At 30.4% G+C, this 26,228-nt stretch overlaps 1 protein-coding gene across 4 annotated transcripts in view; it reads right to left on the bottom strand.

Annotated features, from left to right (window-relative positions):
• The window catches only part of LOC124369800, a 41,943-nt gene that overhangs the window by 11,310 nt on the left and 4,405 nt on the right, over window positions 1–26,228 (bottom strand). For 2 of the 4 annotated variants that reach the window (XM_046827902.1, XM_046827904.1), the window contains exons 2-9: window positions 23,803–23,873; window positions 15,641–15,799; window positions 13,263–13,457; window positions 10,899–11,018; window positions 8,531–8,581; window positions 4,036–4,147; window positions 3,316–3,439; window positions 984–1,119 (exon numbers count right to left, since the gene is read on the bottom strand). In XM_046827902.1, the coding sequence (XP_046683858.1) occupies window positions 984–1,119; window positions 3,316–3,439; window positions 4,036–4,147; window positions 8,531–8,581; window positions 10,899–11,018; window positions 13,263–13,457; window positions 15,641–15,799; window positions 23,803–23,873 (968 nt within the window). The remainder of the gene's footprint in view (window positions 1–983; window positions 1,120–3,315; window positions 3,440–4,035; window positions 4,148–8,530; window positions 8,582–10,898; window positions 11,019–13,262; window positions 13,458–15,640; window positions 15,800–23,802; window positions 23,874–26,228) is intronic. The other 2 variants (XM_046827903.1, XM_046827905.1) reach the window with 1 other exon arrangement.

Below are 26,228 nucleotides of genomic sequence, written 5' to 3'. Positions count from 1 at the left end.
ATTCACAACAACCAATATTGTTCATTTTTTTTATTTTGAGAGACCTTTCAATATGAAGGCTATCTTCATCAGACAAATCAGAAAAATAAATTTAAAAATCATGCGTTTTTTCACACCAACACTTAATTTTCACCCAAGAAAACAATGTAAAGTACAGTACATGCATTTTTTTATTTGTAGAAAAAATTTCTCTCTTTTTGTCTTGATCGAATATAATTAACGTTATTGATTACATTTTTAAGTAATTAAATCACAAACTGTAAATCATAAATTAGTTCTATGTCCAAGCAACTGTATGCAAACCAATACATACTCTTGCTAGATATGATTATTAGTTTACATTGGTGATATAAATGTGGCTTTATAAATTAACATTAATTAGTAATACAGAATAATGGGACCACACCATGCCATACAAAATAGATCACCTTAGAAACCATTAGTCTTTTTTCACACTTAGTTTTATGTATTGTACATTTCAAGTATGACTACCTATACTGCAGGATTTTAATAAAACTGAAATGAAATTGCTGTAAAAATTAACTTTATTAATCCACAAAAGTTTTAAATATTAATAAGGTCTTGTAAAACCTGTAACAATCCAAAGGAAATATTCACCTTTTTTACCATTGAACACTTTTTTTTATTTCACTGTGTCAATAAAATAATCTTGCATAATTTAGAACAAGGTATTTTTACTGGAATTTATCAAAGATTATTGAGGTTAAATATGAATAACGTCATTTGATGAATTTCATTGTGCACTCTTTGGTATTTTGCCTTGTGTATCATAAGAAAATCAAAATAAAACCTCAACACCCAAATAATTTCACTCATCATGCAGCATACAAACTATTACTGTACTTGTTTTGTAAAACACAATCACACATAAAGATACAAATGTTCAAAGCTTGTATTAAAAACCCATGCTTTTAAGGTAACTGTCAAGGTTGGTTAAAGAAGTAAGATGCAAAATTACTCACCGACAGTGGTGTAGCGTACAAAGGTCTCCTTATTTTCGATCATTGCGTCGACTGCTAGTTTCTCACAATACTGAGCCGTAATTATAGCGATAGTTGGCTGTTTGGCTTTCACCATCGTTGGCATTTGTTTCACTACCTTTAAAATCAAATCTGGTCAGAGAAGGTAACATACACATTTTATTTTACTCAACATTTATAAAATATTTATTATATACAACTAACAGATCATAACAATTTATGTTATACAAACTACTTTTTATTTCAAGCTGTAAGTTAATAAAAACATTTATACAAATTTTGTTTACACTTAAAAGTTTAAACTTTATCCGCATGTTATAGGTGGGCACTTGGATAGCGGCTAACTAGCATCCTCTCCTGATTACCTTACTATGAAATTTTTTTTATGTGCGCTTACAGGTCTGTAAGAGTTTTTGTTTTCACAAAATACGCTGTTATGGAGAACTCTCGTCTATTTTAATGTGGCATGCTAAGGGTAAAGAGAAAAAAACAAATTGCACTGAAAGGATAACGTGATCTCAGACATTTGCCATGGTTTTATGTCAGGAAAATAGAACACTATGTTTTGAGAACTGAAATCTATAATCTCTTTCGCATACAAAAAAATTGTATTTTATTTAATATGTAATGGATATCATGACTGGTTTATTGAACTATATCTAATGCCAAGGTAAAGGCTTTATAATGGCCAATAATGACAGGTAGAAAATCCTGAAAAAGAGACCAGCCAATAAATTTCTGTATTGACATTATTAATGGTTTCACTTTGGCAGCTATACTAACCCATTAATTTTATATATCCAGTTGAAGAGACTAACAAGATCTAGCCTATCACATAAACCAGCCAAACACTTTACAGATTTCAGCCCCAAGGGCTTTTTTATTTGGAGATTTTCGTGATTTTTGTTTAAAAAATAACTTGTCAAAATTAAGGTTAAAAGAACAACATAGCTCTATAATTTTAACACTTTCGAAGATAATACCTTAATACATTTACTTCCTGTATTATATTTAACATATTATTTGAAAATTTATCTTGATTACTAACTTGATCATGTAGACACATTTATGATTGATAGACATACTTTTTGTAAAAACAACTTTGATACGTAGAAGGCAATATTGTCATAATATTGGGGGGATGCACGGTGTTGGATGCAAGTGTGGCATGTTGCGGCAACAACAGACTGACATAATTTGAATAAAAATGTATAGATACATTAACATTCCCATCGGTAGAGCTACAAACCACCAATAGAAACACACTTCTGTTATGTTGTGTTATGCATACACTTATTTTAATACTTGTTTGTGTTTGAATATTCTTGATAAAATGTTCAAATGCAAAATATTTTTCTGCCAAAAAATCTTTTTAAAAGGCAAAACACACTATTTTAGCCACAGTGATAACCAGCCACATGTTATGAATTAAGAGAATAAAACTAAGATTTTCTCGGCCTAAGGAGAAGAAAATCTGACAGCCCATTATGATAAGCGGGTTTTGGGGAGCACAAATTCTATGGAGATGAATAAATACTGCATAAGTACGCCACAACCCAATACGACAAAAAATATACACCTCCATAACATACAACATATCCATAGTTTTTCTACTGTCTGTAAGCCTTGTGCATGCATGGCTGCTGAATCTTTTCCACCACATGGATTCCACACCTTTTTCGAACAATCACGGCTGTGGCCTGAATTTATTTTGGGGCGCATTTACCCCAAAACAAAACCATAAATTATAATGCAATATTGAATTTGTTTGCTTTGTTGAATTAAATAATGTGTATAACACTGGTTTGCCTATTAAATATGTCACATGCAACTGTCTGTTGACGTGACCATCCCCGAACATTGAAACCTAAAGTGTCCCTTTGGCCAAAAATGTGACTCCTTCCTATTAGTGAATAGTGGCTGAATTGTGTGTGTGTGGTTCAATTCATTATTAAATTGCATAGTAATGTGGTCACACACATCTACTGCCAACACCAATTAGAAAACCATCAATCACATCTAGGCCATATTTCTTATTAATTTGGAAAGTTTTTTAATTGTTAAGTATTTTCATAAAATTTTATAGTTTGAAATTACAATATTACAAAACAATCATATCACTCATACAAATACGGTACCACAATATTTTCTTTACCAGCTTTATTTTTAGATATTAAAGATCTTTTTAACTGAAATTAAAAGAACTTTACCCTTAGATAACTTCTGTTATGCAGTTTTATCCATTTTTCTCTTAGTTTTATTCAACATTTAAAAAAATAATGTTGTTGTTTACAGAACTAAACCTCTTGATTACCTGGACATTTGTATCATGCTGCACTATCCTGGTGTAAGCTCCATGATCCATCGCCTTCACCAGACCCTTCCTCTGCAGCTCCAGAAGGTGACCAACTACCAGCTCTTCTTCCCAGTTGTGTTCCCTTTAATCATAAAGTCATATGTGTTGTCTTAATCTATCATGAAGTACAGGCATGGTTTGAAAAGTATGTGCAAACCAGATTATTATCAGCTGGTAACATCTTTTGGTGGAACCAGTCAAATTAGATCATTAATCTACTCGTATGTTTAGAATTCATATGAATTATGCAGTCATCTTCAAACATTTTAGTTAAACAAATTCAGTGATCTGTTCAGAATAGTTTGAAGAGGTTTCTGTAACGCTTACAAACAACTTTCATAGTATTTCATGGAATGTTTACTACCACAACCTTTAAATGAAGGAACACACCAAACAACAGGTTGTTAGAGGATACAATAAAAGGTTGTTTCTTCAACTAAGACAGTTATTTCTGTCTAAGAAAATTCCTCAATTTATTTTTGATATGAAGACTGAATTCTAGCTTACTATTTAGGATTACTAAAACTGTTTTGCTGAGTCTACTGAATATTAGAAGGTGCTCAATACTTAATGTAGGGATAGAATAAGGAAGGGTTGTATGAGATGAAAGGATTTATCACTTAATATTCTCTCTATACGTGGACCAATTAAAAGTGAGATGTGTAAACTGAGCCATACCTAGCAATGTCCTCGGCAGTGATAGGATTGGGGTAGGCTGACTCTATGAGCTCCAGCACCTTCTCTTCAGTCAACTCCACTTGCTTTCCCAGGATACTTTCATCTGCAGACACTGAAATCAGTCATGCATTATAGTTACTTTACTGTTAGGCATTATATTGTAGAAAACAATATAAAAATTTCCAACAGAAACAATAATAATCTGTTGTCAACTAAACTCATCAACTGAAATAGCAATGAACACCACTTGCTATAAAATAAACAATAATTTATCTTACAGAACTTTTAATTCACAAATACATTATTGTAACAGTAGAATAATAACAAAAAATAATGCACCTACACTTGTACAGGTATCTGTCATGAAATTGACAAATACCGTTAATTCGTGGGACAGTTATTGTCAGCGATTTATTGGTGATCTTTTCCATTCCAGCAAGCTCGTGCATCAAGTGATTAGTTGCACACAAAATATCCTTCCAAATACACCTTCCCTTTTTTGGCTCCTTTTTGTGTGTGATTGCCAAAAATATTTAAGCATTGGATGAATTTTCAAGTGTGTTATAAATTTATTTACAAAATGGCAAAATAATATTATCTTTAAAAGTACTTCGTTTTCTGGAAAAGAGACGATTGACAGTCTGCCTTCAAAAAAAACTGTTGTACATTATAACAAGCATGTAAGCATGTGGATGTTGTAGGACTACTTCTTATAGTTAGTAGCATATCTCCCCTCAAGCGTAGCAGTCAGCTATGTGGTGACAAAGTGTTACTCTCAAATTCAGCTGAATGACAGTTTGGAATGTTTAACAAGCAAAACAGCATATTGATAGATGACCAGAATAATTTGGAGGAAATGGTCCTTGAATAACCCTTTTCTTACTGCAACTATATTGGAAATTGAAATGACAACATGCAAGAGATGTGTCCTTCACATTGTTAATGCATGTCCTTTGCAATCTTTTACTAAAAGAAATACCGAATTTGATTTATTTAGTTGAATAAGAAGCCCTTACGTGTTGAATTAGCTTTATGGAAAGCAATCTTAATGCTTTATTTTACTCTAAACTGACATATTTTGTCTAAGAACTTTGATATTGTACAATTACAATAAACATATTTTAGTAACTTTATTTAACTGATATAAACACTATATTAGTAGAAAAACATAATAAAATTATGTACATAATAAATAATTTTCAAAACTACAAAAGAAGTAGTGGAGAAATTGAGGTCACTGATTAACTACTCTGTTTTAAAAGTGAAATTTTTTAAATCTGTATCAATTATTTATGAGTATTGTTGAAATGTTTTGTTACTTATTAACATTATTTTGTTGTATTTTAAACATATTAATTATTTTAAATAAGGAAAATTTGCATGTTATTATAACAAAACCACACAAAAACCACAGATATAGATAATTGTTGTGATATAATAATACTGCAACACAAACTTGAACTGTATTGTGGTACAGATAAAATGTGAGAAAACAGTTCAGCAGTTATTCACGAGAATTGCTGGCTCTGGTTTGTATTTCATATAACAAGTTTGTACAGCACAAGAGTGTTTGTAGTGTTTAGATCTATTTCTGAGATTGCTCGCGTCATACATCAATACTTACGAGCCTGGCACACAAAATCAAGCAACTGACTATGTTTCAACATTGTGTCCTCGTTCTGATAAATTCTTCCGAAACTTAATATTCAAAGTGTAATATGAGTAGCATAACATTATTTCCTCATTTTTTTCTCTTTTTAACCTAAAAAATCAAAATGCTTGGCTAACTACCATATACTACTACTACATTTGGTTACTACAATCACATATTAGTTGGTTATATAACATAGATAAGTACAAAATAACTGTCGAACAAAACATTTTGAGGTGTAATTATGGAAAGATATAAAGATAATTTGGAAGATATTTAAGGTTGATTTTTGTGTATAAACCACAATAAGCACTGAAGCAAATCCAAAATGTGAGATATTCCGGGTCTCGTTTAAGTCCCTTCCAACCTTACTTAAAAAAAACAGATTTAAATGTCCAAATTCTTTTGGGGATTAATATATGTCATATAAAATTACTGTCAACCGATTTCAAAGTTCCTGAATTTGGGGGGTTGGAAGGCAATAAAATATGTTCGGGATGAACTAAGTTAAATAAAAGTTTTTTATGAGTCCAAATCCTTATCATTAGCCTAAATTTCACCAACATTATTCTGAAAAAAAGGAATAGGGAATAACTTAACACACTTTTAACGGATTAACTAAAAGTGTTCATACATTACTATGTTATACTTCAAGTCTTCATGAAGTAACGTAATGATACCAAGAAACTAACCTCTAAAGCCTGTATCAAATAAAATTTTAAAGATATCTATTTCCTGATGTTATTCAAGTGCAGCAAAAAGCCCAAATGTTACAGTCTATAAATACCATTTTATGTATCCACTAGCAATAAGGAGATTATAATTAAGATTGTTGATTGGAATTTTTACTACAAAAGAAAATGTTTTACAATATAGAACTAATTTGTAAACATTTGGTGGAAACTTATTCCCTTTGATAAAAACTTTTGTTATTGATAAATCTAAAAGTGTGTGAGATAATTATGTATTCTATGGCATATTATATATAAATTTAAATGTTACATTTTTACAATACAATAGTAACAATTTTGGATAGTTTGGTCATAAATAGATATAAATAAATATGCAAGTATAAAATGTAATAAACATGGAAATTGACTATTTTTTTTTTTTAATTAATACCTAAAAAAGTTCATATCTTGATGAAGTTTTATTAAAACCTTTTAATTAATTGTCATTATTGATTAATCTGGATTATTAATAAATATTGTGTTTATTTTACAGAACAATTTAATGTTTCAAACAGTGTACTGAATGCCTATTAGATATTGTTAATGCCTATTAATTTAATAGAAAAATTATAAAATAGGCATAGACTAATCAAATTTTTATCTCAGTAATAATTTGGATCTATTAAAAATGTGCTTAAGAACTAACATTTAATATTTTACAAACGAACAATTTCATTTCAACACACTATTAGCAGCAGTTATATACAAATACATTATGAGAAACAGTTAGTAAAACAGATTCAATATTGACAACTCAAGAATAAAAATAAAACCACAGCACACTTTTACGAAGCACTTTGAATAAAAAACTCCAACAAAAAAAGGCATATTAGTCATTATTTTAAGCAATAGCACAATATTCTTTTTACACTAGTTTTAATTAAATTATTATGTCTTTTATTAATCTAAATAAAATTAGTTCAAAAATAATTTTGGCTGTTGTCGTATGTGATAATAGCTAAGACTGCTTTAATTTCTGTGAGGAAGAGTGGAAAACCCAAATTTCTATTTGGCATAATATTAAAATTTGAGGAAGAAGTATTAAAAATTGTTGGGCTTCATAAGGAAAAGGCTCTAACCCTCTAGTATTTATTAGAGTAACACATTTTTTTAATATTCCAGGGTCACTGTATGACTTAAAATTATACTTATTTTAGTCACTTATATGGACTTTGAGTTTTTTAAATGTATTATATATTTAACGTTTGCAGCCTGATATTTAATGTTGATGTATGTATTTATTGATTCCCATACCAATATACATGCTTTTTCATTTAATTTATGATTATTTAATTTTAATCCATTTAAACGTATTTTATCAGTTTGGTTATAAAACATTTTTAATCTAAGCTGGCTATTATCTCTATATTCAGACACAATATCTTTACTTTTATAATATTGTAAGCAGTTAGATTATTTTAAATTTACAAAAAAAGTTTTTGAGTTGACACATAATTGAAATCCCAGGTCAAACAGAACATATTCCATAGGCTTTCAAATTATGAGGAAGAATTGAGTTTAATTTATAAATCCTCTCAAGCAAAATCGAATTATGTGTATTACATCTTTCATTAAAAGTACCTTGGTTTTGTATTGTATTGGTCAATAATTGAATATTTGAATGCCCAACTCTATTTATTGTTTTATTCTTAATTTGAATATGGAGCTGCTTTTTATTTTGGCACACTGGTTTGTAGTAATGTATATATAACACATATTCTTTTTTTCTGAACTCGTGTTCTCTTGTTAAATGTGAGTTCAGGCATAAAAGGCAAAACTGTTCCAACTATATGTTGTTTTTTTTTTTAACTTGAACTTATTGGTTATTAAAACTCTACAAACACATTACCAATATATGATAGATCAAATGTATGTGGTTTTCCTCGTGTAAAATTAATGCATATATCTACATGTCAAGTGAATTACTATGAAAAATTCATACCAAAAATAGACAAGTTATGCTGAATTTCCTTGCTGACACCAAATTGTATTATTAAAGTAGATTAGTGAAAACAGAAGATTTAAAGTAAAAACAGATGTGTTAGTGTAACACCGAGTCACAAAATCGAATCATGCTTTCTCGCTCATAAAAAGCAAGATTCCAAACCCAAACCTTTATCAGGACATACTGGGGAAAATGATATCAGCAGATAGCCAGGTCTTGCTAAAAACAAACAAAATAAAAATAGTTAAATTTAACTGGACAGTTTCAATGTGTTATTTAGCCAAACAATAAATAGAACAAACTAAAAAGATTTAGCTCTTACACAGATTTTCAGCCATTCATTTCATTCATATCAATAAATTATTCATATGTGTTTATATTATAAAAAAGGACGTTTCAGTAGTATGTTATATAGCTTCTAAAAATAGGCTGATATAACAATCCCTTTGTTTTCTAATGGGTTTTATTGAAATTTAGTTTTATTTCAAACAAAATTTTCTGTTTTTCATTCGACTTGATCTTGAATAGTGATTTTAAGAAATATCATGATAAAAACATAACTTATATACATTGAGAACATTTATTTTAATTGATTTATAACAAACAAATAATAGTTTTAATGAGCATTTTGTATGAAATTGGCCATCGAAGGCCATCTTAGGTTGAAAGTTGAACAAATGGTGAAATGTTTAGGCAAGTTTATAGCAGCCAATGGAGAGTATATTTTGTGGATAATAAAAATGTATAGTGAACAAATATATAAAATATAATTATTAGTGAGAAATTATAATTTATTGTGGGTTTATCTTCACACATATTGTTCCTTAAGCAAACATAGATTTAAGGGAGGTGTCTTTAAAGATACAATTAATTAAGGTTCTGGTTATTTTTTTAAATTCTTTTTACATTTGTTGTAATTGAAAAGGGTAATTTTTATTCTTCAGTATCTTTTATTATATTAAAATGATGTGCACTAAAGGTCATTACAAATCCAGAATGGCAATATCTATTTATACATGATTATTGATGAACATGTACAAAATAATAGTTATTGGCATATAATACTTGGTGTGTATTTTAATGTTTAGCTTTGTCATTAGTTTTATTTGCTGAAAGTTTTTAAGACTACTTGTGTAAACATTGTGCTAAATAGACTAAATTAATTTTTAACTTTGAGGTAAAAGTTGCTGAGATACTCTGTCTTAACACAACCCACAAAACTCTTGAAGAGTCAGTCACAGCAGGAAATGTCCATCTGCTGAAAGAACACCTAATGACATTGTTCCGACAGAAATAACTCTTGTCCTTGTCCATTAACATAAACACAATGTGAGCCACGTGCTCCCATTGTCAGGGATAATGATGAGACTATCCACTCAGGTTTCTCCTTTACTGCTTCAGGTTTCTAGAAAATTCTTTATCGATAGTACCGGTAGAAAGATATTTAAAAAAATACAATTTTGAGCGAAAAACATAAATTTAAAGTTATTATTGACAAAAAAGAATATGTAATTTTCAAAAAATAGTTATAAAGCAATTTTCTTATGTTCTGTAAATGATAAAAACTGTTTTTTACAGTTTTGTAATGAAATTTACAGTTTTTTTATACAATTATCTGGAAATAGAAACTTATGACTGAGAGACATCCAAGCATTATTCCATACAATAAATTTGATTAAGTTCTAGAATTGTTCAAATCTTTCATTGTTAAACATGTACTATTAAAATGTGAATGTATTAATTTAGATTAGTACCAGTATGATTTTTATGATTTCCCTACAATCCATGAATTATATTTTCATATGGTTTAATATAAAAAATGCTTGAACATTTGTTTACTTAAGTTTCAGTTTTATAACATTTTACGTAACGTTTTAAAAATAGTTTTACATCTATAACCTTTTTGTGACCCCTCATACTGACATCCATCATTTCAAAATAGCACATCTACTCGAGTGTAATACTTTAGAAAATGCAACAATCTATTTCTTTTCATTTAAACTCTAACACAATCCTCTGTATTCATATTTTGAAACAATATTGGGTATAAAAATAACTGCATTTTGGTTTGTTAAAAATAAGTAATCAAGCAGGTTTTTACTTTTTTTCTTGAAGCGTCCTAATAATTGTATAATTATTAAAATAGGATAAAATTTCACTGATATATTTTTTTTAAATTTAACTGCACTATGTAGAGGAACTTTTTAAATAACAGTGAGAGGTAAAATACTATACCTTACAAACATTATTCACAGCTTAATTCGATTTTAATTTGCATTTTAAAATGAAATGTTTCCCCACTTTGAAAAATATCCCCATAAAAATCAATCATAATCATAAAAGTAGTCTAAAGATTTTCTCAGACTTAATCTTCTTTCTGCAACTGCAGCAGATAGCAAAAACCTAACCAGGTCAGTAAGTGGAAATGAGATGGAGACCCAGCCCAGTTGATCGATCAGGCGTATCAGACACAATGTGCTGGTGTAGTTTTACAAGTATCAATAGTCTCACAATACAGGAGGCAGTGCCAACTTACAAGGCCTTGTAGGCATGGTATGAGCCTCATCTAGTTGGCGTAGGATGATCTCAAGTTTGCGGATTGTTGGATACTTGTGCTGCATCAACTTCATCATTTTCTTTATGAATCCAACATAATCTGAAAAAAAGTTCAAACAATTAGCAAATAACGAAATACGAGTAAACAAATCCACAGAAATGAAATCTGTAAAGATGGATAAAAACCTGTACTGCCATTTATTTTATTGATTTTTTTCTCAGACTATTGAATCCATCCATGCTGTAGCACAAAAAATAAATAAAAGCATTAAAGAATGTCCCCAGAACACGTTTCCTTTGTTGAAACAAAGAAAACATGTGTTCTGAGTATTACAAAATATTACATCTTTGTTGTAAACTTTTTAAGTCTTCACCTTATTTAATTCAGTATCTGATGATAAAAGCTTCAAAAAACATCAGTCAGGCCATGGCTTTACTTAACAGTTGCATTTACGATTACTTTAGAAAAAAGCAATGTAGCAATTACTTTCCTTAAGAAAATATAGGTACAAAATATTGTAAGGTTATTGCAATAACTTAATTTGGTATACATATATATATATATATATATATATATATATATATATATATATATATATATATATATCACTAATGTTTTCTCAGGGAAATTAAAAATGTTGTTAAAATGGATGTAATTATACATAATTTTACAGTAGACTTTTTGGTTTTAATTCTATTTTAGTGTAATTGACAATATCAGTCCTCATATTAGTCAATATATGATATGACACTTATGAGTTATTTCATGCCACTTTTTTAACATTGTCAGTCTACATTATTCTTCTGTGTAGCTGAGGTCTACAACCTCCTCTCCCACCCTAATTGGTGAAAATAGTGCTTGATTAATCCTTGAGAGCAGCGGAGGATTTTTTTATTCTACAAACTGATTTTCCTTAGGCATAATATTACTACAACTTTTATTCATTTAAACTGTTTAGTACTGTATGAGTAAAAAATATACAACCACTATTCAATAGAAGATTGTTGTTTTTGTTCATTGATTCTTACAATATTGGTAATATAATTTATGAAAAGCAAATTCAGAAATGATAACTTCTATTGAATGTTTACTGATATTGGTCTGGCCTTGGAGGCTGTTTGTGGTAAATGACGGTTCAAACCACATGTGACTGACACAGGGTGATTTATATTCAAAATGTTCTTGATGAATTTGAGTGGATGAAATTTAATTGTACTTATACATATGAATACATACTTGAATATTTATTTAATGTTTATTGTAAAGATTTTATATGAAAATTAAGTGGATGTGGCATTCTGTAGGTCCTTGAACTGAAAGATATTGCCAATGTAATACAGTGGAATTAATTTCAAACTACTTTACGCCTACAGATTAAATTTAAATTACTGAATGATGGTTAGCTTACAACCTAACAATTGCACACAATTATTTTAAATTCTGTACAAACTATTGCCTACCAATACTACTGTTATTTCAGGAACATTTCCAAGAATAAGTTGGTAAAAGTTACAGATTTAACATTCTTGTAGACATTTTTCAACACAGGAAATAAAAAAAACAAAAAACTATCAACAACACAATTTTTAAGTTATATACCATTAAGAAAAATATCAATATGATATGAATAACTTAAATAATTTAATTTATTAAGCAAAAAACTTTATTATCCAAGCAATATTTTTATTTGTCAAATGTTGAAAAATGAATAAGTTTTCAACTACACAAATAATGAAAATATACAAAACATCATTGTATAATCTTTTTTCATTCAAAATATATATTCAACTGACATGTAAAGTCTTGATAACACTACAGTTTTTTTTTTTTTTTTTTTTTTTTTTAACCTTTTCAGTTTAATGTTTCAGCATTAAATATTTTTGAACTTTATTTTCTGCATGTTTATTACTCATTATTATTCATACTATTACTATTATTGCAAAACTGTAACTGTTACATTAAGAGATTACTTTGATTGTACTAATGTATAAAATGACCTTCTAAAATATTAATCTCAGCGGTGTCAAAGTAATGGGTGCATAACTGATAAGTGAAGTATTTGTGTGTCGTTACAGAAATTCTCTCTGGTGATGATGTGTCATACCATGAATCATGGCAAGGGTTAATGCTTGTGAAAGAAGTAAACAATTTTCACATTAATCCAGTTTACATTTTAACACTGCTGTTCATAAATTAAAAGAACTAGCTTTTATCGTGAAGAGTATTAAATCTATTTTATCCACAGGAATAATTACATTAATTACAAGGAAAATTAAAAGGTAACATATAACTTTACGTTGGTTCCTAGAAAACATATAAAATAAATTAAGGACCTTATCTCACCTCTGGGAAACTCCTGAGGTGCAACTAGTTCTTTAAAGAATTCCTGTGCTATGGTCGGGTGGTCACGGTCCGGTAGTCGTGAGCTGAACCAAAACTGTAGTGTGCGTGACTCCTGCGTGTGAGTTCCTGTCTGAGCATTCACCAGATAGACACGGAACTCCAGGCTCAACTGAGCAGGTACCTCATCTCCTCCTTCTGTTGAATAGATATGATTAAGAAAAATAAAGGATATCCCAAAACCACTGTCACCAAATATTAAATATATTGTAAAAATCAAAATGAGACGTTTCTGCCTTATTAACATTTATTTTCAAATGTCATTCTGAGATACAGTGTCACAAAGACATTCAAAATTATCTAATGTAGTGCGTATGGAGTTGAGAGAGGGTGTGAGTGGCAGAGTGGGTCCAACAAGACAATTTGGTTAAATTCTTCACATATCCAACTGGAATCCACCCAGGCCTCCCTTCAGTTTTAAAATTGATACATCCTAAACCAAAAGACATAATTGCTTGGTCCTTGGTTGGAATCCAAAAAAATTAAAACGTGTTTTCAAGCTATACGTTAGTGATGAAATCCTTTTATAAGTGGCATTTTCTTCAACTTTTATCTTAAACGGATTCAGAGCATAAGAGTCCAAGAGACATAACTGCATGTTCTTTGTTGTAATTAAAAATCTAAAGTGCGCTTTGTAAGCCCTACATCAGGTTTTCTTCAACTTTTACCATCCTAGATTAATTATAAAAAGCCATTGCTATATCCCTTACTCCAAAGAAACTGAAAATGATAAGCAACTCAGTCTGAGTAGGCGGCAAGTTTAACCTGATTTACATTTAAATGTTAAGATATTTTATTAAATCTAATACTACTAACTACTTTAAGCTTGTTTCTTAAACATTGATTTGAAAACCAAAATCTATCAATAAAAACAGATGATATGGGCATTCAAATTATTCAAACATGATGTGGCTCTAATATTGTAACAATGGAGTTAGACTAATTTTTATCAAAACAAGCTCGAATTGGTGTAGCATGTTTACGTGAAACAAGAAAACTAAAGTGGGACACAACAGTGATGTAGGAATTGATCAAACAGTTGCCTAGCGCTGCCCATTTGTGAACACAGACATTGTATACTTTAAACATTTGTCTGTCCCTGATGCGCATCACATAAGTTCTGATCTAGCTAAATTGTCCTTTACCATGAAAAATGTTAAATTTGTGGCAAAGGTATTACTTAAAATCATTTCATAGAAGGTTAAGATCTAAATAGAAGTGTATAATTTATATTATTTTACACATATAAACAGTTCAAAAACTATAAGTGCTGCCTGTCCCATGTAGGTGTAAAATTTACAAATTTTGAGATATTAAGAGAGCACCCACTTCCACTATTTGAGTTTTTAGTTATCTCATTTTAAACTTAGTATATGTATTGAAAACAGTTCTTCATAAATTTGGAAAATATCAACTAACCAAAAACAAAAAAAATTTAGTGAACTGAAAATAGAACCCTTATTCCCACTAACAGGTATTTTATTTGGCTATATGTAACCATTTAATATGATCTTAAATGCCTAAACCATGGAAAAAAAATTACAATATTGGGATTTAAAATATTTGAATTTAAAGAGAGTGCCGATGGTCGAGCAGTCTAAGACATTGGACATTGGATCCGAGTTAGAGATAGCACAGGTTTAAATCCTGTCTGTGACCATTGCACTTTCTATCAGTACCATCGACCTTGTACTGTATCGACTCTCCCCCTTATTCTGTTTGATAAGAACCTTGCACAGGTCAGTGAACCATGAGGACGGGCAGAATAAGGCTTAAAAGGGAATTTGCCTCTCTTTAAAAAAAAGATGTATGATTTTTATTTGCCATAAATTCAACTCAGAGTAACTGTGTCTTATGTAGTAAAAAGCCCCTTAGAGCAGTAAGATAATTAACTAATAAAAACAGTAGAAGAAGATATATGCAAGATTTATTCTGATATGAATATTCTTATGTTACGACAATAAATAGCCTAACATCCTCTAAAAATTTATGAAATGTCTATGGATTCTTTGAAACTGATGACTAGTACTTTGATTTAAAAATTATATTTTAATTTAACTAAACATATTCATGTCAAATGTAATCCAAAGATTCAGAAATGTATAGATATAACGTCATGTTATACCAATAAAATGCAACACATTCTAGACAATATTTTGACAACTTATTTTGGGTTTCATTTGTCATTTACAGTTATTTAACACAAATACTTGAAAACTCTAAGGATCACAAGATGTGCCAAATTTTGAATGTATCACAGCATGAATCTTGTAAGATAACACAGGAAAAGGATCAAAAATACACTTAATTAGTTTACTCACCTGAAGCAGTTGCTTTATTTATAATAATGCCTTGATGGGCTCCACCTGCCACATGAATTTTGTCGCTTTTGATTTCATTTTCGTCCTTAATTTTCCGCCTTTCTATCATTAGAGTGGTTGAATTAGCCGTCTTTCCTTTTGGCGTCATTACTATTTGCTCTGCAACAAAAAAATAAATTTACTAATGAAATGAAATGAAAAAATGTCTTTATTTACAGAGGCGAAGTTAGGACTTAAAAGTTCTCTCTACCACTTAACCTCCATAATATCACCCTAGGTGGCAACATACTATTTATAACTCTAAAGTAACTAACTGAACTATGATCTTTGGACATGTTATCCCAGTAGTCTTGCAGATCTAAGCAGAACCCAGGGACTTTATGCTTTGTGCCAATTAGAATTGGCAGCACTTGTGACATCAAGTGATCAAGTGGTCTTCTACACTCCAGCCATCTATCCACATTGGTGTAGCTTGATATATCTCAATATAGAGATTCTCTGTAATTTTATTTACTTATTTGACATCTGCAGACCTTAAGGTCTGCCCAGACCTCACGCAATCACTTGGCGTGTTAAAGTATATGTACATTTTTTTTTTTTTAACATTAAAACTTCTATTAGCTTTATCATCTCATACCACTGTTTTTGTGGTAGCATTTTAATTGTATGATGACAGATTGGTAGGCCTATGAATGTGGCAGAGAATCGCTTGTTGAATGGAAGGGAATGTGAAGACGATCGTGAAAGTAAAATCGATTCACTTCTGGTGAATCCAAGAAGATTCTGTGGCTAGTTGAGGTGTTAGCAAACCACACCTTATCTGGCACTGTAGTAAGAAGACAAACCACTTGCCCATATCTTTGTGAATACATTCATTTATAAAGTCAAGAGTTGAACTGAATGTTCAGTACAACATAAATCAAATTAAAATTAAAATCAAACTGTAGGTGGAAAATTTATTAAAATAGAATTGAACCATTTCATGAGGTAATAAAGACAATCAGTATATACAATCTTCAATATTTTGTATGAAAAGAAAACTGGCATGCTCATAAGTATAAGTTCGCATAACCTCAAAAAAACGGTGTGTGTCGAGTTTATTACGGTTAGTAACTTCTACAAAAAAAGTATATAAATTTTCATCCATAATGATTTACTACTACTACACTGTGTTAAGGATTCATTTAAATAATGAAAGTAGAAGTACTTATAGAACACAGAATCACTTTTAAACAACTTACTAAGTTTTCCCAGAATGATTTGCAGCTGAAGAGGTGTACATATTTTTCTCCAAATTTTAAATTAAATTAAATCATAAGTGTTATTTAACAAATAATTAACATGGTTCATCAACATTACATTGAAAATGACTTGGTTTTTAACCAAACAAAAACTCAACATGTCATACTTGGAAAAAACATGGACAAAATAGCAATGCCGTATGACTTTCAAATTTCTCAAAATAGGAAACACAAAACAACAGCAATGAAAACAAAACTCTATTACATAACAAAATGCTTGGTTGGTAATATATCATACACTTATAAACATGTTTAATAGTATATCACAGAGTTTTATGCAAAGCACTCCAATAAACAGGTGGATTTATAGCCAGGTGTAATGAATGCACTCGTCAATTATAAGTTGTTAAAACTTTGTATATGACATAGCATTGAAATGTCTTGTAACAATAAATCTTATTTTTTTATAGTTTTTAAACATGTTTTGTTTAAGAACAACTCACCAACCAAGCCTTGTCATTAACGTTTGTTTATTAAGACTTGCTAATCAAGTGTCGACAGATTAGAAACTGGATAATTTATTTTACAGTTATTAAAACATTCTCACAGATTAGCAATGTAATAACCCCCAGACTAAGTATTAATTGTACATAACGCAGATTTTACATCACCGAAACCTAGCATATATAACTACATTTCAATCAAAAACCAACTTTAGGCCAAAATATTAGTCAATAGCAAATCTATTTGTTGTACACAAAAATAAAACTTGTAATATATGATTCAAACTTGATATGGATAAGATCCTTCACTGTTATAAAAGTAGTAAATTTTTTATTGGCAAAAATTACTAGGTATATCAGGTTTACAATTTTACTAGGAAACGCCCCTTCCATTTTATCCTTCATAACACACAAATATAAATAAATCAATAGATGTAACTATCTTGTTATCTTTTCAATATGAAGTAAGGTGATAACTTGTGTTGCAAATAACCAAATATAATGAATACAGAGTATAACGTGTGGCCTGTTCTATATAACACACATGAGTAAATTGTTCATTAGCTAATGCAGTTTAACAATAGCCTTGTTAGCAAATACATCAACTATACAAACACGAATGAAGCAATGTTTCGTGCTTGATTCATTGTTTGTAAGAATATAAATACTGAATTTATATTTGTATCAAATCTAATTTTGTACTTACTAATATTTTTATAGTTATTCATTCCAAAAATGTCATTATAAGTACAGTTTTATGTTCACACTAACATTATTAGCTTAAAATCAGGGTAGACTAAAATCTATACCATTCTTAAATTTCCTTTTTTCATTTTGTATTTGTTTTTTTTTTTATCAAATCATACAAATAATATTGAGTTTTTAAAATGAACATACCGTATTTAAAATATTAATTGTACTCAAATAACAATACGGAATTATAATTATTAGGAGGTCCTCAAAAATATTTACCTAAGTTAAAAGAGGTGACCTTTGATAGTATTGAAAGTTCTAGTGCAATAACACACACAAGGTTTATGACTGGTATGGCCTATTTACTTCTGGTATTGAGTTTAAAATCATTAGTTTTTCTATCGTTTTCTACTAAATACAGGCAGTCCTCAACTGAATCAGTTTCTTCAGACTAAAATAACATGCTTTCCAATTCTTAATATTTGTATCTAGATAGATTTCATAATATTACATAAAAAAAGCAAAAAATATTTTAATTACTCCATGAAGAGTAAACACAATGCATTTTTAATGGAACAACTATGTGAAGCATTTGACTGATAAAAACTTTTGCTGTAAATAAAAATTTTCTAGTAACCACACAATTTACATTTATTTTCATAAAAAAACTTTTGATATTGATAAGTGTTTAAGCTCACTTGGGGCTACTGCCATCTAACCCAGCTACTGAAATACTTTTTATACTGTTGTGGACTATAGTCGATTTACATTATCAACAGAAAGAATTTCAAGTTGATTTTAGTGACAAATGAGTTAAACTGGAAAAAGATTTTAGATTTTTAAACCCTTCATCAAAGTTAATCAAAGAGAAACAACATTGCTCTCTAAAAATCAGCTCAGTTAAAGTAAAACAATTAGCTTTTAGTTTGGTTAATTTGAATTACCACAGCCCTTTAAGGAAAACGGCAGCAACTCCCAACAGACAAGAAAATTTCTTGATCACTCAAAGAATTGTAGGCATTATGTGAAGGAAAATGGTCACAGATAAAAATGTTATTCTTTATAGTATGTCTATGAATTATGACTTCGGGGAATGACATGTTTTTTTAATAGTTCTGGCTTATAAAAATATTTTTTAATAAATAAAAAACAAGTCATTCCCTTAAGTGATTTTTCTTGTACATGCTCATACTGTAATAACATTCATGTCCTTATTTTGGTAAAAATTGTCCAAAATTCCTACTTAAAATATCATAATCCATAATTTCTTGTAGAGTGGGAAAAATCTATTTTTTGTTTCTGTAAGAAACATTAATGGCACCATCATTGGATTTGGTTTTGTATATTAATATGCACAGAAATAATAATAAATGAAAATGAATTAAAATCAAGACCAACACCAAATTCATCACTGCTTATGAGACTAATATTTGTATATACAATAATTATAACTGTAATTAATTACTTTTAAAGCCATTTTTACTTCAAATGCATTTTATTGGGGTTAATTTATCAATTACATGATTACATTCTGAAACTTTAAGGATGATGATCAATGGTGATTATTTAAGTACACTTTGTAGTTGAGTGAGTTTTTAAGAATATCTGGTTCCAGAGTGAGAAGGAAGAGGCGGCTCCTCTCATGACAGATAGATAGATAGACCCACTCATTTAAAACCCACACTGCTCTCAATAGAAACCACTCATCAGTGTGATCTGGGTGAGTAATTGACAGTGTTCGTCTGTCTATGTGTCTCCAGACAGTGAAAATACAAAGAGGTGCATAAGCAAAAACTATATCTGACTCCTCTGATGAAAGCAGATATTATTACATCATTTTTTTCACACAGTCTAGCGGATAATTTGCATAGTAGAAAGCAATAACTGACATTTGACCAGGCCCAGGTCCTTCTAGGAACTTTAGACACATCTAATAACGGTATTAGAATGCATGCCAATTCCGAATCCTACACATATTCTAAAAGTTAATAAGAAATTACTTATATTTAATGAGTGAGGTTACAATGGTATTAGGCAAATTAATTGAGTTAAAGTTCATGGAATTGTTCAGAATCTAGAGAAGATTCTGTTGTGGCTTGAGGTAGGATTACTCATAATACAGCTATAGCCGATCCCTTTAACCTAATTTTACACATTTAAATATTTATTTACGTGTATTTTCATTCCAATTTTTAATACTATTCGGAACGTTTAATAATTACAAATTAGATAAAATAAGAATTAATTTAGTAAATTAATATAAAATTAAAACTGAATCAAATGCATAGGAGTTGTGTTCAGGCTAAATATTGAATTAACTCAAACCTGGATTCTGAGATATATATATATATATATACAGTTATTACATTAAAAAATATCTAGTATTCTAGCTATATTATTAAAAACTATACATTTATTTTGTACATTGATGAGTTAATTAATTTGGAATACATACATTCAAGCCCTGATATTTGCCTAAATAAGAATCAAAATTTATTTATGTGTTATTGGATTCAAAATATTAGTTTTTGGATCCCAAAACACCTTAGCTCAGAATTCAAAATTCAAGCATGCAGAGCTTCATTGTAAAGACAACATACCTAACAAATTTAATCAGTTTTCCTCTGGTACTTTTCGATGTAAGTTCAAAAATCAACTTCATTCATTGTTTGGCCATGATAAATACATGAGAAAATCAATTCCCAGAATATAAATAATTGGACAAAGTTTTAATTTTCTCTGTTGTATACAAAAGACTTTTCTATATTCAAAATTAGAATATAGAAAAGGTATTTTTTTACCTCAAATGGAAAGTGTGCCATATTTTATATTTGTCCTTTAGGTGAAGGGAATAAAAATAGTATTTGTTTCATTAAGCTACCTTATCACACAGCTTCGGAAGAAAGTCAGGAGTTCACGAAAGTAGAGTAATGACTACAGTGTTGTAGATGGTAAGGAAGTAACAACTACCATACTCCCAACAGTGTGTAGTAATTACTATTTAGTGGCAGCAGATGTTTATTCACTTCACCCATTAGTGAATCAAACCTGTGGTCCAACTGTTCAGCCCTGTATTTCAGTAAGGGATACAGATTTTTTTTATCAGGTCTGATTGCTTTAATCAACAGCCATGCAAATAACAGGTTTTGCTTTAATATCTCCAAACTACCAAAATAATCTCCGCAATACCAAACTGCCAAATCTCCAATCAATGTTTCCAGAGAATCTTATCTGTGTTTGAGAGGAATTTGATAGCCCTTATCAAACACTCAGATAACAGCCTTTATATGTTTTCAGTTGCTCCCATAAACCTTACTCACTGCAGATACTGCATGTAAATAAATCCTAAATCATTGTTCCTAACTACTGTGCTGTTTGTATTACTCAATCCAGATAAAAGTGTTTATGCTGATAATAAGGATTACTTGTAGCTTGATTTTTCAATTCAAGGAACTCAATAATAATCAATCTCATAGTCACTTCCACTTCTTAGTGTTTTGTAGTTTCAAAGCAGTTTCAACATGCAAATTTGTTCCAACTGTACACATTCAATTGACACCATAAATATAGACCCCATGCTGACTATTTAAACCATAAAAAGAATCAACCAGAAGGTTGAAGTTACATTTATTATTTATGTATTATTTAGGCCACAGTCTTCATTAGAGCGAGAAACACAGAAATTGCTCTCTCCTTTAAGCCATATCTAAATCAACTGACAATATGATCAAAAGAGGAAAATAAAAATAATAAATTTATATACAAGACAGTTAATTGGTTAGTTTTTAGGACTACAAGGAATTTTCCACCACATTGTCACCAAAGCACTTGCCACCTAGCTCACACTTCATGTCCAGGAAGAAATGGTAGTCAGATAGTGTCAAATCCAGACTGTACATTGGGTTGATCAAACTGCTCCCAACGAAACCATTGAATCACTGTTCTAGCATTGCCAGCAGTCTGGGGCCCAGCCTTACCATGGAGTCCCACAGTACCTTTACAGAGTACTTCTGTCGCTTTGTTTTGAATAGTAGCATGCTATACTTTTCTTAAAATCACAATATCGTGGTGCAATAATGGTTTCACCTACAGACAAAATTTGTCTATTATTTCCTTACCGGATAATCATGGATATTTTTTTTACCTTCAATAGACATTAACCCATTTTCTTATTCATTGCATCTTCGCTTATAAAAATCTCTTAGTTTGACCTTTGAATACTGGATTACAAATTATTTATGGATTCTAAACCTACAGTTTTTCACCATTCTATATATTGTATATTATTATCATACTTTTGGCAGTACTGATAAAAAATGTTATGGTCAAGAATAGAATTTTTTTGAATCTAACCTAACTATCTTTACTCAGACTAAGTGAGACGCCTTACTCTATGCAGCCATCACGATGTTAACCTAAATGATCAGCAGCATGGACAGTATCAAAGGTGAAAATAGCAGTATTTTAAGAAGATACTAATAGGTAGAAGCATAAGCAGTAATTATTTTTACGGTCTATCGCTAAAAAGTATAGGTACAACCGTTTTATTTGTTTCGTTGCAGTTAAATAGCCTTTTTGATTGAATTTGTTATTCATCTCAAATTCTTAAATTATTTTATATTGGCAGACAGTAAAAGAATGATTGCATTTAATTTAATTTATTTGGACGTTTAATACAACTGTTCTTCACATATGAACTTTTTGAGGTTAGATTAAAGCGAAATCCTAAATAAGTAGAGTTGCATGGAAGTTTTTTACACACTTTGTGTTCACCCTATATCCCTAAATCAGAGGTGACTCCGATTGATCTGATCTCCCTGGATAGTTACAAAGGCGTATATGGTGTTTCTACAGTCATGTAAACCTCTTGGGAGCTTATCCTGAGGCTTAAAATTAGACTTATCTTCCAGTGGATATGGATTCACAAATGTTTTCTTTTGGAGCAACAGGAATCAAAAGTTAGCCTACAAAATCCTTTATGCCTTTACTAACTAAACAAATTGTTGAAAAACTATAAAATGTAAAATGAACGACCTGTAAGTTATTTTTATTGTCCAGACTAGATTTTGGCCATACAAATTATATGGCTCCCATTCCAGAGTGATTTTGGATGTTGTTACGAATTGAGAGGATAGAAAACATTTGCAATGAATTAAAAGATTGAAATAAAAGAAACATAATTCTCGTAATAAAAGTTTTACCAAATAAATAAGTTTGAATTCTTTCTTTGTTATTAACTTTCTTGAAATAAATCAAATTTATAGTTGGAAGTCTTACTTGTCTGAGTGATGAAGACATATAAGAATGGTGTAGTAGTGAAACCTGTACACATCCACACTTTGACAAACTACTGTTATACTATCAATTTCTGCAGTATTTCGTGTCTAGTTTTGTGCAACACATACCACTTTAAGAACTCTATGTCCATAGTGCTTCAATGAATGGTTTGGTTACAATAGAAAATCACTATTTTTACACTGGATTTGTTGTTCTATAGTTCCTAATAGAAACATTTGAGAATCAAAGTTCTTATTTTGGTTACCAGAATATGTTCCTCTAAGGTTTGTGTGGGTTATGAAACATCTGATGATGGAATTAACTGTGTACTTAAACAGTAAAGATTACCAATCAAGTGCTGTAATTAAAATATTTTGTATAACTAAAAGTTTAAAACACAATCAAATGTAAGGCCTATTTTCATAGATAATAAAAAATTTGTACTCACCTTGCGTTGTGTCCACCATGGTTTCTTCTGTCACAGACCAAACAAAGGTCAGACAATCGGTTTTCCTGGAACTAAAACTCATTAAGTTAATGAATGGACTTTCCAGATATTTAATAAAGTAAAATATTTAGTGTATCTGGCTTTACACCTATTCATAGAATAGGTTTATCTTAACTACGTTTTCAATTGTATCTTGACAACACCTAAATGTACACACACTTTAAATGAAGACTTTATTTGCTTGTTAGTATTCATTAAAAGTATAAATTAAGAAGTTCAATATTTGCCATCATTCTCCTATATGGCAGCAAACTCCAAAATATCTTAACCTATATTTTTACAATTTAAAATAAAAAACAAAATAAAAATGAAATAAGTTTTTATTTGTGACAATTTTTTACTAGCTTGTTAAGGAATTATACAGTCTACTTAGATTTTCAAAATAACACTTAATGCTATATTTAAGCCCCATTGTGTAAGTGAACTGCTTTTTTCTCATAAAAAAAGGCAAAACGTAGAGGGAGTTTCATATCAAGTTAATACGAGTGTTAGTTTAAAAACTTATTAAATATGACTTTTTTGTCACTTTTAAGCACCCCAATACCTTAATTTTATAAAAGTTATGACAAAAGGTATTTATACCTATTAACCACTTAACGGTTTTCTTTTTGTTTCATTAAACCATGTTGTTTTGCTTAATGTTTATGATATTTTACAGAGACAGGTTTCAAGAGTTTAAATGATATACTTTTTATGCATAAATAGTTATTTTTAATGTCTTTTTCACATTTTTATTTTTCTACATATTGTCCACTAAGTTATTGTCCTTATCCATGACACCATTGTGCAAATGAACTCAATAATCTACAGGGTGACACAGAATAACGGGAATTTTTAAAAAAATTCTAAAAAATAAGAGTGATGGAAGAAAATGGTTTTATTTGTATTAAATGAAACATAAAAACTTGCCATTTATGAAACACTGATCGAATTTATGATTTTTTTAAACAACATCCTTTAGGTGGCGTCCTCGTCTACGAATGCATTCTTGAAATCTGCGGTGGAGATTCTTCATTGACCGCTGCAACATCTCAACTGGAATACTGTTAATTTCATCCTGAATTCTCTGTTTTAACTCATTTACAGTTCTTGGTCGAGTTGTGAACAATTTAGTTTTGAGGTAGCCCCACAAAAAGAAATCGCACACGGTCAAATCTGGCGATCTAGGGGGCCAGGAAACGTTACCGAATCTTGAGATGACACGGTTACCAAACAATACTCGCACAGCTTCCATTGACTGTTGTGCAGTGTGTGATGTCGCACCATCCTGTTGAAACTAGGATTCTTGAACGTCTGGAAAATTGTTCAATTCAGGTGTAACGAAACGTTGTAACATTTCCACGTAACAATCAGAATTGACAGTTACTGCAATCCCCCGTTCATCCTCAAAAAAATAAGGTCCAATGATCCCATGTAATGAAACAGCACACCATACTGTAACTTTATTAGCGTGTAAAGGGCGCTCATGAAGTTCATTAGGATTTCTGTCTGCCCAGTATCGGTAGTTCTGCTTGTTAACATAACCTGTGAGATGAAAGTGGGCCTCATCTGACATCCACAACTTGCTTAGAAATTCATCTTCATTGTCTATGTGTGTTAACATTTGTTGACAGAATTGCAATCGCGACTGGTAATCATTTTCCTTCAACTGCTGCACTATCTGCAGCTTGTAGGGGTGAAATTTTAATTCTAAATGAAGAATTCTGCGAACACTCTCACAGGACATTTCAACCGCAGCTGCTTGCTTACGAATCGAACGGCGTGGACTCCTCAATACAGATCGGCGTACAACATCAATGTTCTGTGCAGTACGAGCACTTCTTGGTCGTCCCGTTGGTTTCATCTTTAAAGCTGATCCACTCTCTTCTACATTATTAATCCAACTTCTAATGGCATGTTTTGACGGAACAGAATCATGACGTCCTAATTTGTAAAAACGTCGGAACTCAATCTGGACAGCTTTCAAACTATCACCATTTTTATAAAACATTTTTATAGCTAACGCACGCTGTTGCCCGTTCCACTGGTCCAAGGCTGCTGTAATGGCGGCTTGTTTACTTGGTCACTGTCACTGTCCCGCAGTGCTGCCACCTGCTCACGGCTGCCACGACGCATTACAAAAATTCCCGTTATTCTGTGTCACCCTGTATTTGTCTAAGTGAATTTCATTTTGGTCAGGTTTCATCTTACCACCCTATTCCTAAATTATTTTATGAAAACTAAATTTGATATTCTAATAATAAACAACTGGCACCTGTTGTTATAGAATTTTATAACAATTGAGTAAGCCAAGGGATACACCAAATTAATATAAAAAAATAATATATCAGAATATATATTATATATTCTGTGGTGTGGGGACAGAA

Source organism: Homalodisca vitripennis, chromosome X (assembly GCF_021130785.1).
Source record: "Homalodisca vitripennis isolate AUS2020 chromosome X, UT_GWSS_2.1, whole genome shotgun sequence".
NCBI lineage: Eukaryota > Metazoa > Arthropoda > Insecta > Hemiptera > Cicadellidae > Homalodisca > Homalodisca vitripennis.
The sequence above is the reverse complement of the archived record's forward strand: the minus strand, read 5'-3'. Positions and strand labels throughout refer to the sequence as shown.